General features: G+C 37.4%; 1 protein-coding gene across 5 annotated transcripts in view; it reads left to right on the top strand.

Moving 5' to 3' along the window:
- The window catches only part of GRIK1 (glutamate ionotropic receptor kainate type subunit 1), a 355,456-nt gene that overhangs the window by 312,627 nt on the left and 29,171 nt on the right, over positions 1–13,658 (top strand). For all 5 annotated transcript variants that reach the window (XM_015244065.3, XM_072968128.1, XM_072968123.1 and 2 more), the window contains exons 12-13: positions 4,351–4,469; positions 8,552–8,769. In XM_015244065.3, the coding sequence (XP_015099551.2) occupies positions 4,351–4,469; positions 8,552–8,769 (337 nt within the window). The remainder of the gene's footprint in view (positions 1–4,350; positions 4,470–8,551; positions 8,770–13,658) is intronic.

Below are 13,658 nucleotides of genomic sequence, written 5' to 3'. Positions count from 1 at the left end.
GAGGCAAGTACATTATTTATGACACTGACTTGACCAAAGCCAGTGAAAGAAAAAAATATATATATATATATCTCAAAAGCATCCAGAAGTTCTCACAAGCACACAGGTTGAAAGTACCCTTTTACACTTTATCCCAACTGGGTCTTTAAATTACTTTCTTTTTATCATCAGAATACTGTAACATTCATTACTTTTCCCCTCCTTATTGCGTCTGTTCCTCTGTAAGTTCCTGGTGATCCAGCGCCTTATATTTTCTAACTAATAAGAATAATTCTAATCAGATAAAAAGAAAGCAGCCTCCCCACCCCCCACAATCAAAACTATCCACTCAATATTCCTACTCACAGACACTTCCATCTACAAACCAGCTCTTCTCTGTATAGCTTATTCTCCTGTCATTCCCTTCTCATTATCTTGCCTTTCACTCTGGGTCCTGGGGAAGTGGAATTGTTGAGCATCAAATGCAAATTTGTAAACAGCATGGTGGTGAAACATAGAAAATATAAAAATATAGAAAAAAGTCCCTGCAGTGCACAGGTGCACTGTCATGGGAATCATACGCTCAACTACATTCATCTTCTCCACACCTTTGAATCCATTCCTGCTTCTACTTCATAAAGCCAGCAATATATTCTGGAGGTGATTCCCAAAGACAAAATCCTGGTTGAATAAGTGTGCCAGTTCACTTTTACTCCCCGCCACCATAGTGTAAGACCATCAGCTTGGTCACTCTGCACCAATTAGCTAAGATGTAAAATGACTTTTTGTTGCCACCTTAGTGGTTTGCATTCAAAGCCAGTGAAGTAGAAATGAGAAACAGTTAATCTCATCATCATCTTTAGCCCTAGAGAGGTTTTTGAATTTGAAGCATATCCTTTCATGTTCTTTTTTTTTTAAAGGGGAAAAATAAAGCCCGTCACTGCATTTAGGCTAATGCTCTCACTAGACAGAAGCTTACAAAACCATTTCTTGAACTGAATTGAATTTATAAAGGTAGAAAATTTTATAGTTATAAGGAAAACCATACAAAAGTTTAGCAACTATGACTTATTAAGAAGGTGCATGTCAGTGTTTTTGTTTTATGGTTGACTATTTTTTTTCAAATTGCTTTTTGTAAAGTACTTAATCCCAAGGAATTGTATCCATCTTGAACACACAATTTAAATAAACCAAATATCCAGATATAATGTCTACCTACATCTTATAATTTATGCCTATCTTCCTAAAAATGAACATTTCTCTTTTTTTAAACATTTTTTGTTGAGTTATAGTCATTTTACAATGTTGTGTCAAATTCCAGTGTACAGCACAATTTTTCAGTTATACATAAGCATACATATATTCATTGTCACTTTTTTTTTTGCTGTGAGCTACCACATGAACTTGTATATATTTCCCTGCGCTATACAGAATAATCTTGTTTATCTATTCTACATATGCCTGTCAGTATCAAAAATGAACATTTCTATATTGGTATCTGGCAAAGAAGAATCAAGAAAACCTTTGACTGTAACTATAAGGCTATAATACAAACCCAACAGTTATACTACAAGTTTGTACAGAGCTTTCTATTTGAAAAGATGAATCTCCCTCTTCTTGATGCAGCCCAATATCCATTCTCAGCCATAAAGAGTGTCCCTTAATTAGAGATCTTCAGTATGACCATCCTTTTATGTCTTCCATTCAAGTAAAAGCCTGGCATGTATAAGCATAAAACTGAAATGAGCCTCTGTATTTCAACATAACAATAGTCTTTTATATGCAAGTTTTGACATAAATTCTAAGCACATTTGTCCCTTTCTCTATCACTTTACTAAAAATCAGATTCAGTTGAGGATAGCAGCTTCAGGGTATGATTGGTGCAGGTCATGTATTAATCTTTCCCCCAGACTTTCCACCACTGACATTGTTGTCACACTGGCTATCTGTAAGTAGGTGTTAGGAATTTTAAGCTGAAAAACTACATACAAGCAACAGGTAGGTCTATTGCATTACACAGCATCAAATCACTATTTAATATTCCTCAGTCCACATGCTCCCCAAGTCACTCAGAATCCCAGAGAGAAAGAACCAAAAATATCTCTGCAGAGCAGGCAGAATCACACTGCTGTTTAGACAGTTTTCTTTTTTTGCCGTAGAAAATTAGATTAATTGTCCACTTATAGCTGCAAAGTATGAAGTACTGAAACAAGACCTCATTAGAAGCAGCATTCCAAAGAGAAATGTGGTGAGTTCATTCATCAGAGCATATATGAGGGAGAAATGCCAGACTATCAGAAGGCTGGTGGTTGCCAGACTTTCTGGTCTGTTTAGAAAAACTCCTTCTTTTGAATGCACAAGCCTCCTAATTTATTGCAATTAATATTTTTAAATTATTGTACAAGTGACAATGATATTGTTCGAGTAATGGCTTCTGTACTCCACATACTGCTTCAATTAGTAGGTTCATTAATATTGGTATTCAGTTCTTCAGCTCAGCAAACTAGTATGGTTATAAGAGAGTATAAATTCAAAATTTAATTATATTGTTGAAACAGTAATTAAAATGTATTGGCATGACATTGTCAATTAAAGCTATATTCATAAGCTTCACAGGAACCTACCCGGCGTGCCCTGCAGCTGTGGAGGAGATGCAGTAATGAGTCAGATACCATTATTGTGGGATAAACTAAGAAGCTGTTATCTCAGTCTCCCTTAGACTGGATGAGGAGGCACTATACACTTTTAAGATGTCCAGGGATGTAGAGAATGGTTTTTCATTAAGAGGAACTGTCTGCCCAGTTCCTTGTGCATGATTCACAGTGTGCCCTGCTTTTCGCTATAGATAATGTATTCACCTTCATCCCAACTCTCCCCCATGTGTCAGCAACCTGCTATTGTTTACTGCTGAAGCCTTATGGCTGGAGAGCATTCCATATGTTCTCATCAGCTTTATGATGTTTTAACGTTACTCTAACACTCCAGCTTGCATTAAAAGGACCCAATGGCAAATGGCAAAGCTACCAGTGCTGAGAACTACTGCATTTTAAATCATTTCCAGATCACTTTGCAGAGCATCTGCTAATGTCTCTTTGGAAAGAGCCCAAAAAAATAACCCCAGAGCAGGGAGCTCCTTGGGCTACAGAGATCAGACAGATGTTTAGAAAATACAGAAAGAACCAAAAATCTATTCAGTCCCCCAGATTTTTGTGTTAACACACTCCCAGGATATCTGAATTCCCCCTTCTTTACTACTAAGGAAACTGAGGCCAGAGAGATTAAGTGACATATTCAAGGCTGACTTCCTAACAGGGTGAGTGATCAAGTGACCACGGACTGTAGTTCTAGAAACAATTAAAAGCGGATCAAGAAGCAATTATGAACCTAAAACTCTCCACTGAGACATGTTATGGGTTTAACATGAATGAACCCCTAAGCCTGGGCCAGGATACTATGTTTGAATTTTTACTCTTCATTTAAGGATTGTGATTTTTATCTCCATATACTATCCTAAACATATCCAATACACCTCAATCCAGACCTCCTTTAAGTTCACAATTTTTTCAACCATGTAGCTCCTTTTTTTTGGTGAATTTTATTTTATTTTAATTGAAGTATAGTCGAGGTACAATATGATATAAGTTACAGGTGTACAATAAAGTGATTCAACGATTTTTACAGATTATACTCCATTTTATAACTACTATATAATCTTGGCTATATTCTTTGTGTTGTTCAATGTATCCTTAGAGCTTGTTTTATACCTGATAGTCTGTAGTTCTTAATCCCTACCCCTCTGTTGCCCCTCCCCGCTGGTAACCACTAGTTTGTTCTGTGAGACTCGCAGCTTCTTTAATGCATTATGAAATCACTAGACCACATAGACTCCTTTAAGCTTTTATCCACAGACACCCCTTGAAGGCAAGTCACCCGCGTTTTGTGTGTCTCCCACAGCACTTAGCAACACAAAATTCTGCCACTGTATCTGTTATGCAACAAGTGTGTGTTGCTATCATTGCTACTTGGTGGGGTGAATTCTTGGGATCAGGGAACTTCTCTTTACAGTCTATCTAGTTGTTCAGTGAAATGGAAATGAATGAAAACTCAAAAGAATTTAGTAGACATAGATCTGAGAAGTACAATTCCAGCCAGCCAGTTGGGTTTCCCTAGAAAACAGAAGTCTGTTAAATATAATGCCTAAAGTCTCCTTTGCACTTTACCCATCAAAGCTGTGAGTTTATGAATAGGACCTACTGTTTGTTTGATGCATTCCTCATTGGTTGCTGGGTGTTCTGAATTGTCCAGTGGGTTTTTGCTGGTGCCACATGTATGTATCTGATGTTTACAGGCTGTTTCTGTTAACTACCACAGGTTTACACCCTACGAGTGGTATAACCCCCACCCATGCAACCCTGACTCAGACGTGGTGGAAAACAATTTTACTTTACTAAATAGTTTCTGGTTTGGAGTGGGAGCTCTCATGCAACAAGGTACATCGGTTGCCCATCTTTGTCACACGCATCCCACAGTCTGCTGACAGGCTTTCATGCTGGTAAACTCCACCAAGAAGCTAGAGGGTAGGCTCCAAACTAGCTCAGGAATTAAACGAATAGAACTTGGCTTCCTAGACAGTTTTAAAAATAAAAAAGACAGAAATATGACAGAAATGGAACTCTTTTGCTTTAGGTCTAAAATAAGACTACTATTAAGCAGGGAATGCAAAGTTCCCTAGAAGGAAGTAAAGGATAAAGTAGCTTAGAAAGTGCTTACAGATTTGCATAGATGGAGGTACTGGTCTTTTCCTTTTCGGCCATAATTCCACAAGTCAGAGGCTTGAAAGAAGTGAAATTTGAATCCTTTGCAAATTAGGTTGACTTACATTCTTCCAATAGCTGGCAGTACCTAAAACTGTCACCTAATTACCACTGTGACAAACCCTACTGGGATTCATCTTAGCTTCCCAGTAACTTTTTACAATCTCCCTCAATTGGTAGCCATAGCAACAGTAAACTGGAGCAGTTGGAAAAACAGAATCCAAATAGTAGAAATGTAATATATTTCATACATTTTCTATGATTTGAAGGGTTTTGATTTTGTTGGGGCAGGAGGAGTGAGCTGTTTTAACCTTTGGAAGAAATCCAGCTCCTTTGAGAATTTTTCTCAGCTTTGATCCCAGGCGTATGGTCTAGAAAATATTTCTCAAGATTAAATGCATTAATTTAAGAAAATCATAAATCACAGATGCTGTTGTGTTCGGAATATCTGCTCATTTGACAAAAAGCTGTAAAATAAATTGGCAAAGACAATTTCAACTGGGATACATATTAAAAATGTTTGTTACTTAGTGGTGAAACCCAAGGCTTTTCTTGAGGGAGTTACCATACTATTTGAAATGTTTATATTCTGTGTCTACAAGTTCCAGAAAGAAAGAGCAAGGGTATCTGGTGTGGAAATGCCAAATAATTGAAGAAAGTGGGGAGATTCTCTCATCATTCAGCTAAGTGTAGTTTATTCAGGCACTGCCAAATAGGTATAGACACAGCACCTGATTTACTAGAAATCTCTTGCATGAGTTTAGAGCACAGCAAAGAGCTATAAATTCTACAGGAAAGCATATTAGAAGACATACATGGCTTTACCAGTGCATTTGATTTTTAAGGCATTTATCTTGTGAGCAATTATTTTCAAAGAGTGAAAGAGACCCACCCCTGCTCCTTCCCTGTAGCTTGCCTTCCTGTACCATTAAAACTTAAAAATACAGACTTAGGTTTCACAGAGCATGCAACAAGTCTGTGCAGGCATGTATGACCCTGACTGCCTTCTGTCATATGAGTGTACCTGCCCTTCAAATTTCTCTTTTATATTCTACCTGTTTGGAGTTTACCATCATCCACAGCAAACCGTGGGATGCAGTGTCTGCTAGTTACCACTACCTTGGGTACATGACAGTCAGCCCCAACCAGACTCTGCTTGTTTTTCAAGAAGTTTAAAAATATTTCTCAGGTGAAACAAACATTACAGTGTACAAATTTGTGGTACTGGTAACTGTTGGGGCCTCTGTCCTTAGCAGGTGGCATGGGACTGGGTAGCCAGCCTTTGTACTGATGGTGTGCTCTTGTTAGCAGAAGCTTGTCACTGTACTCAGTTGGAAACCATTTCGTTTAATTTCTTTTTTAATGTGATGATCAGGCTTTCTCTTTTCTACAGAGCGTGAGCAAAGTCTGGATCAGGATTGGCTGTCATGTCTGCCATAAAAGGCACTAAAGAGACTTCAGCAAGTATTGTCTCTCATCCCAAATGTTTTCTAATGATGTTTTACTCTACTTTATTGCTTCCGTAACTTCATCCTCTGGAGTTCTAAACTTAGACAAACCATCTCTACTTGAGGGAAGTCATTTCTAAGTAAATCAGTTAACATGGAGAGTCATAAAAGTCACAAAACTGTGTGAATTTTTTTAAAAAAGATGAAATGTTGAGAAATCTAATTCGTACCATCTACCAAGGGTTTGAAATGTAATTTGAGTAGGTTTCTACTAATCATTTTTTAATTTCCAAGACAACTTTATCCAAAAGTATAAATATGTAGTATTTTAAAATGATAGATGCGACTTTATTATTCTATGTCAACAATTGGTTATCCGTCTGTCCAATTTTACTGCTATATAATACATAATTATAGAGATAAGGAATTAAAGTCTGATTTTTTCACAAATGCAACCAAATAAAATAAAGATGAATTTACAGCAGAAAATCTATACCTCTAAGCTAAGAAAATACATTTACTAACTATATTATTTATTTCCCACAGCTATTTTATGAAATAAATGGTATTTTAATGATCGCCAGCTAAAGATCTAAAATCATATCGCACTGCCACAAGCCTTTTAGATCAATTAAGTACAAAGAAATGAAACAAACTTGGGCATTAAATACACACACACCCCCACAGGCATATAAATCCCATTAAACCACAAGATTAAAACAATAGCAACAAACTATTCTACTAAATCCTTGGAGGCAATTTAATGAAAACTATTATAAATCTGTGTAATATTACACACCAAAATTCAAACAAGCAAACAAAAGAAAGAAAGAAAAACCGCAGCAAAGCCATTAACCTCATTAAAAGAGAATAAAGCACAAAGATACCTAGAAGCTTTTGGAGAATATATCTGTTAATTCAAAGCCCAGAAACTCTTCCAACCTGGTTATCACGAGCCTTGAGCTGGCTTTGATTCATAAGCAATATGTGTGTCTGTTTATAGATTAAACCTGAGCATGAACTCATTTATTTGTAGACCAATTTCCCTCTCCAGCTTAAGCCATTAACTACAAAACTTCAAACCCCCAATCAGGATTGAAAGACTCCTTTAAATCAGATATTTCATGTGCTGAACTTCAACACTTTGGATTTTTAAACTTAGGGTGTTTTCTTTCCACTTTTTAACTGGCCACATAAACTCTGTCATTCCTACAAGTTCGTGGAGGAAATTCTAAGTACAGGACCAGCAATGAATTTCAGGCAAGGGAAATTCATCCATGAATTGACACAATTGACATGAGCTCACATAGGCCTTTCTGCCCCTTTGATTCTACTGCTGGATTTGTAGGCTTCCATAGTGTAGTTAACCAGTTTTGAGCTAGAGTTTTCACACGCGTTTTTCCTTTGTGGAAATACACTTTACCTATATACCCTTTTTTTAAGAGAGAAAGGATTTTTACGGCAAACCCAGTAAATGCCTCTATATTACCTTTTACAAATAATCAGGAATCACCTGATAACACCTAAAACGTATCTTTTTACCAGGAAGGGCCCCTTTTCACTTGAGAAACAGCCAATCTTTGACGTATAGTTTTAAAAAATAGTACTTCGTTTGAGGACAAAATTTTGCCTTTTCGGTAAATATAGCCTCTTTAGAAAAATAAGAATCTACATTAGAAAAAAATAATTTTGACTTCAAAAGTAACATAAAACAATTTTTTAAAAAAGATTTATCTACTGTCAAGTATGGTTGCATCCAATTTCATTTGATTTTTCTGTTTTATTAAAATACATGTGATAAATGGCATGATGTATTAATCTTTTGAAAGTTTCACACATTCTTTAATATCAAATAAAAATAAGTTAGTATTTCAAAGCTTTCACAGTCGTACAAAGACCTAGAAAATTTTATTTTATACCATAAGATGAATATTAGACAGTAATAAAAGGCCAGAAATCTGGGGATAGACTTTTCAGCAAAAAACAAGCAAATAAACTCAAAGCTAAGTGAGTAAACTGTCTATACATTTTAGGCATAGAATATCTCAGGATTAAAACCATTTAATCCCATCCAATGCCAATAAATGACATTTTAAGCAGCAACAGTAATGAATGATAAAAGATCATTTAGATTTTGCTTCATTTGCTAAAAAAATGCATCTATTCACCTACACACAAGAGAGTAAGTCCTTGACAGAGTTATAATTTTGTGTCGCAGAAACGTATTCTCTCCCTACACTTGCATTGAATCATGAGTCCTCTCTTCTCCTAACCCTGTTTAACACTCTTACTCTGATAATACCATCGCAGGATCAGAGTTGATGCCCAAGGCGCTATCAACCAGAATAGTCGGCGGGATATGGTGGTTTTTCACCCTAATCATCATTTCATCCTACACTGCCAATCTGGCTGCCTTCTTGACAGTAGAGAGAATGGAATCCCCCATTGATTCGGCAGATGATCTGGCAAAGCAAACCAAGATAGAATACGGGGCGGTCAGAGATGGATCAACAATGACCTTCTTCAAGGTAAGGAACTGACAATATATTCTCAGCGGTTAACTCATATTGAGAGGAGGAGGATGTGGAATAAGAGTCTGTCAAAGAGAAAACCAAAGTTAGACAATTTTATTATAAGATAAAATTTCTAATGACATAATCTGATAATAAGGAACCCAGGTGCCCTCAGCAGTCAGCATAAAGCAGTATCTTCAGTCCCCAATTAGGTATCATTCCCTCTGTCCCCAGTTTAGTGCACTCAGATCCACAGATTAGCATCTTCAATACCTTTTCTTGCCTTTACACCAGAAAAGTGCTGTTTTCTGAATACAGTCTAACCACTGATTAACTAATCACTCTTGTATGAAACCCACAAAACAAAGCTTCCTTAATCTGAAATTCTTACAATCAGAAGAGTTGAATACCATTGTTTTGTTCTTTCTGTTCTGTATTGGGTGAGACAGGAGCAGATGACAAGTAAATGTGTTGAAACTGGAATTTATTTGGAGAACTAAAAACCAAAAAAAAAAAAAAAAAAAATCCCAGGGGACTCCAGTCTAATATTGCCTAAGCACCAATGAGGACAATGCTCCCAGCATAGCTTGAAGCTTTCCAACAGCCTGGAGTGCTTTCCGAGGCACCAGAGGAGAGTTAAGTTGAAATCAATATAGTTTTAGTGTCAAGTGCATTTTGTTGTTCCAGTCTTTCTAACGACTCACCCACAATAATGAAACTGATTTCTGCCTTGCTTATGGAATAAGCAGTAGTAATTTTATTAGCAAATCTAAGGTCTTTTATCTCCCGTGGGGAAAAAAAATGGATTTTAATAGACTCAGGGAGACTTAGAGATGACAAAAAACCTAAGGGGTGAGAAAGCTCAGCCCTTCGTATTACTTTTGAAGAGAACAAAAAACCTTTAGAAGCTGAATTATCTGTTCAAAATCACATACTGAGTCCATGACAGAGACAGGCTAGAACCTTTTTGTAAGAGGCAGTTGTCCATGTGGAAAAAAAAAAATAAGGAGAACAGCAATTGAAACCAAAATAAACTGTAAAACTGTAAAAACACCTTGGTCAATGTTTGAGACCCAGATTACCTAAAATGAAGTTATCACCCCAGGAAGGAGTAGACTCCTTTGATTTGTGAAGAATATTAATTAGAGACAAAATTTTTTAAAAAACTAAGGATAAAAAGGTGAACACTTCTTTGTATAACAGTATTAGTTCACAAATTAATAAATAGGTATAGTAGATGTGCTTTAACAATTAACAATAATAATAAATAAAAACTTACTTTAAGAGTAAACTAGATCCAGAAGTTTATCAAGAATCTAAGCAATGTAAAAAGTTAAGATTTTCTTTTCCGTTGTGTTAAAAAATGATTTAAATTCTTTTTTTTATTTTAAGAAATATGTCATTGATTTAGTGAAAGTATAAAGTGTGGTGATTGTTTCTTCTTCGGACAAGTGTTGTTTTAAGGACAAATGACACTAAATATATGACTTGCCAACTTTCTGAAAGCTTGAATTTTCCTAAAATCAATAGTGTGAAGAAACTCAAGTTACTCCCAGCTTGTAATTCATCACAATACTTGTCAGAAACCAGGACAGTGACCTGCAAGGCATATAGGACAGAGGGACACAGCCAAAGTAGAATTGAATGTGTCTGAAAAATTATCTGAAACGACTTACTTCTTTCACCAATATCAAAAAGTTTCGAAGTGTTGGGAAGTCATGAGTAGAGGCAGAGAAGATTCTACTACCCTCTAGATATATGCACGCTATAAATATAGGAGAGATACTACCCTTTGGAAAAACAATAGACCTGACTTTCCCTCTGCCCAAACAGCCTGTGTATCCTTAGAGCATCCCTTAACCTCATTTTGACTTGTTTCTGCTCATGTATAAAGGGTTTCTGCATATAAAAGGGTGCTGCCTCCCACATCTTCTGGCAGGACCTGGGGTGACCACACTAAGGTGTGCTTGGATAGTGCACTAACCTGCAACAGCTCTGCGCTGCTCCCACAACTGCTGCTCCCTGGGCATTTTCAGAGGGCTCCTGCTTGCTCCCTGGTGCTGAAAATGAGGCGTTAAGCAAAGTGGTCTCTCCAGGTGCCCGGGCAAACGAGGAAGCAATAAACACCTCAGGGAAACAACTTCAGGGAAAGTGGCGGCACGCATTGCACACTAGGTCATAGCCACACGCTCTGCTCCTAACTGCTTTATATACATTATCTCATTTTATCCTCACAAAGGCCAACCGATACAAACTAATATTATCCCCATTACACGATGAGGAAAATGAGGCATAGCTCGGTTAATTGAATTTGCCACAAATTCAAAAAGCTATTGATAGAAGACCCGAGGTTCAGTCTAACTTTAGAGAGTTCTAGAAGGAAAGCTCCTTGAGGGCAGGGAATTGGCCTCCTTTGTTTGCCATTATATCCCCAGAACTGGAGACAGTGCCTGGCACCTACTAGGTACGTAGTAGGGACAGTTGGCACTCAGAAAATATGTTTTCAATAAGTGGATGAACGCACTAATGAATTAATTCTATAAGATGGAATTCTATCAGAGGAGGCAAAGACAGAAGGGGGAAAGAAGAGAGAGCAGGTATCTTTGTCTGTTCAGGTTGCTATAGCAAAACACCATAGACTGGATAGTTTTTAAACAACAGAAATTTATTTCTCACAGTTCTGGAGGCTGAAAGTCAAGATCAGGGTGCCAGCATAGCCTGGAGAGGGCTCTCTTCCAGGTCACATACTTTTCCCTGTGTCCTCTCATGGTGGGCCAGGCAAGGGTCTCTCTGGAGCCTTCTTTATAAGGGCACAAATCCTTTTCATAAGAGCTCCATCCTCATGATTTAAACACCTCCCAGAGGCCTTACCTCCTCATACCATCCTCTTTGAGGGTCAGGATTTCAAAATATGAATTTGAGGTGGGGGGGCACATTCAGACCATAGCAGGAAGGATACATTGAGATCCACAAGGGAAGAGACACTGTCCCTACGTTCCTCGACTTACAAGTTAGCCTGTAACCCAGCAACCATATTTATCAAGAAGGAATTTATTTGCAAGAAGAGAACAAGGACTAAATCCGATTTAGTTTTCCCCTGGAGGGAGGCAAGCTGTCAGGAAGCTTCAGAGGGATACACACTCAGGGTTCTTAAGCTGGATTATTCTGCAAGGGAAAGCAACATCCCAGCCTTTTAGCTCTGTGGGTAGTTCAGCCCTGTCAGTGAGTGACAGCAGCTACAGTCACAAGGACTTAGTTCTGACCTGGCTCTACATTAATGTGTTACCTCTGCAGTGACACGGAGGCCTTCCTCCCTCCCTTTCTCTCTTATTTTTTTTTCTTTTTGTAAATATTTTATTCGTGTTATAGAGGAATATCTTTTTTGTTCGCTTTTTTCCAATCATTAGGAGAGTGGTTGAGGAGTACTGAATCCATCTCTACTTTGATGACGCAGTTCAGATTCCAGATTCACATTTCCAAGTACCAAGGGTTCCCTCTAAATGCCACAATCAAAGCAGCCTTTATATCTTCCCTTTCTCTCTTAATCAAAGACAGTATCTTCTCTATGGTTTTGAATCCATAGGGAAAGCTAGCTACCTTTGCTTGGTTTAACCTAGCACATTTTGATCCACTCTTGGGGCATAAGCCTTGCTCACATGGGTCCCATCTACACTCAATCACAAGGAAACTTCAAATAAGAAGTATTTTTTTTCATCACACAGAGCATAACTTAAAGTGCTTTTGTCCCCCCAGTGTCCCAAAAATATCCCTTTGTCATATTCAAATGGCAAGCCTGTCTTTTTGCTTTCAAGTCAATTCTAAATTGTTTTACAGCTGGTGAAAAGGCATTTGCAAAGAGGAAAGGACTATAGACGTTACCAAAATCCATGAACAAATAAAATACACTGATCCCTTACATTTGGTCTCTGAGCCACGAGCAAGGGATGTTTTTAGTGAAGGTTCACCTTGAAAAGTGTGACCATAAGTTGCTCACTGAAATTTCAATCAAAAGCCATTAAGTTTTTCTCTTTTGGACTTTGCTATCTTGCAGACAGCATGCTCTTATATTTCAGATTTGGGACATTTGATTTTCAACATGAAAAATACATTTTTTTTAATAGCTCAGGTGAGGTTTCACTATCCATCATCTGAATTCAGGCAAGGCTGAAAGAATAAATTGACATTTATTAAACAAGTGCTGGATCAAGATACTACATGTCTGAGACAAGGGAGGTTAAAACAGTTTTCCTTCATGGAGTCATTTGTATGTGAAATAACCACACTGAGCACCAGGGACTGTATTTACACAAAAGAATTGGGGTTACATTGTAAACTCAATTACACGTACACTCACAAAGCTTTATAGATGAACACCTCAAGATCCTAGCTAATGCCCTTAAAGAAAAGAACAACTTTAAGGTTTGTGGTCAAGGTCATACAGTTAATGATGCTTATTAAATGTTTCTTGAGGTCATCTGCACTTAAGTACTAAGCACCGTGGATGATATAATGCCTGTCTGGTCAAAGGTGTCAGTTAGTAAGCCAATTACCAGGTCACAGTTAAAGAGAGACAGAATGTTTTATTAACTGCCCAGGGACTGTTGAAAATGTTTTAGGAAATTCTCCAAATATCAGGGGGCCACTTATTTGTCTTTATCAGGCTGTCAGTTATTAAATAGAATCTTTTTATAAACCAGTATATTAATAATTCAGAACTTCAAGAGACTTCATTTAAGAGAATTTTTTTAACAAGCTCCCTTTTATTTTCTACTCAGGATAATGCTAATTAATAATATGATACTAATTATATTGGTTTCTCAGCTCTCCGTTGCTGAATTGCTTGGTCCTTTCAATTGTTTCAAAATCCTGAATGGTAAAGGCTTTCCCTGACCCCACCACCACCA

The sequence above is a fragment of the Vicugna pacos genome, chromosome 1, assembly GCF_048564905.1.
Source record: "Vicugna pacos chromosome 1, VicPac4, whole genome shotgun sequence".
Lineage (NCBI taxonomy): Eukaryota > Metazoa > Chordata > Mammalia > Artiodactyla > Camelidae > Vicugna > Vicugna pacos.
This window is presented reverse-complemented; position numbering and strand designations above follow the sequence as displayed.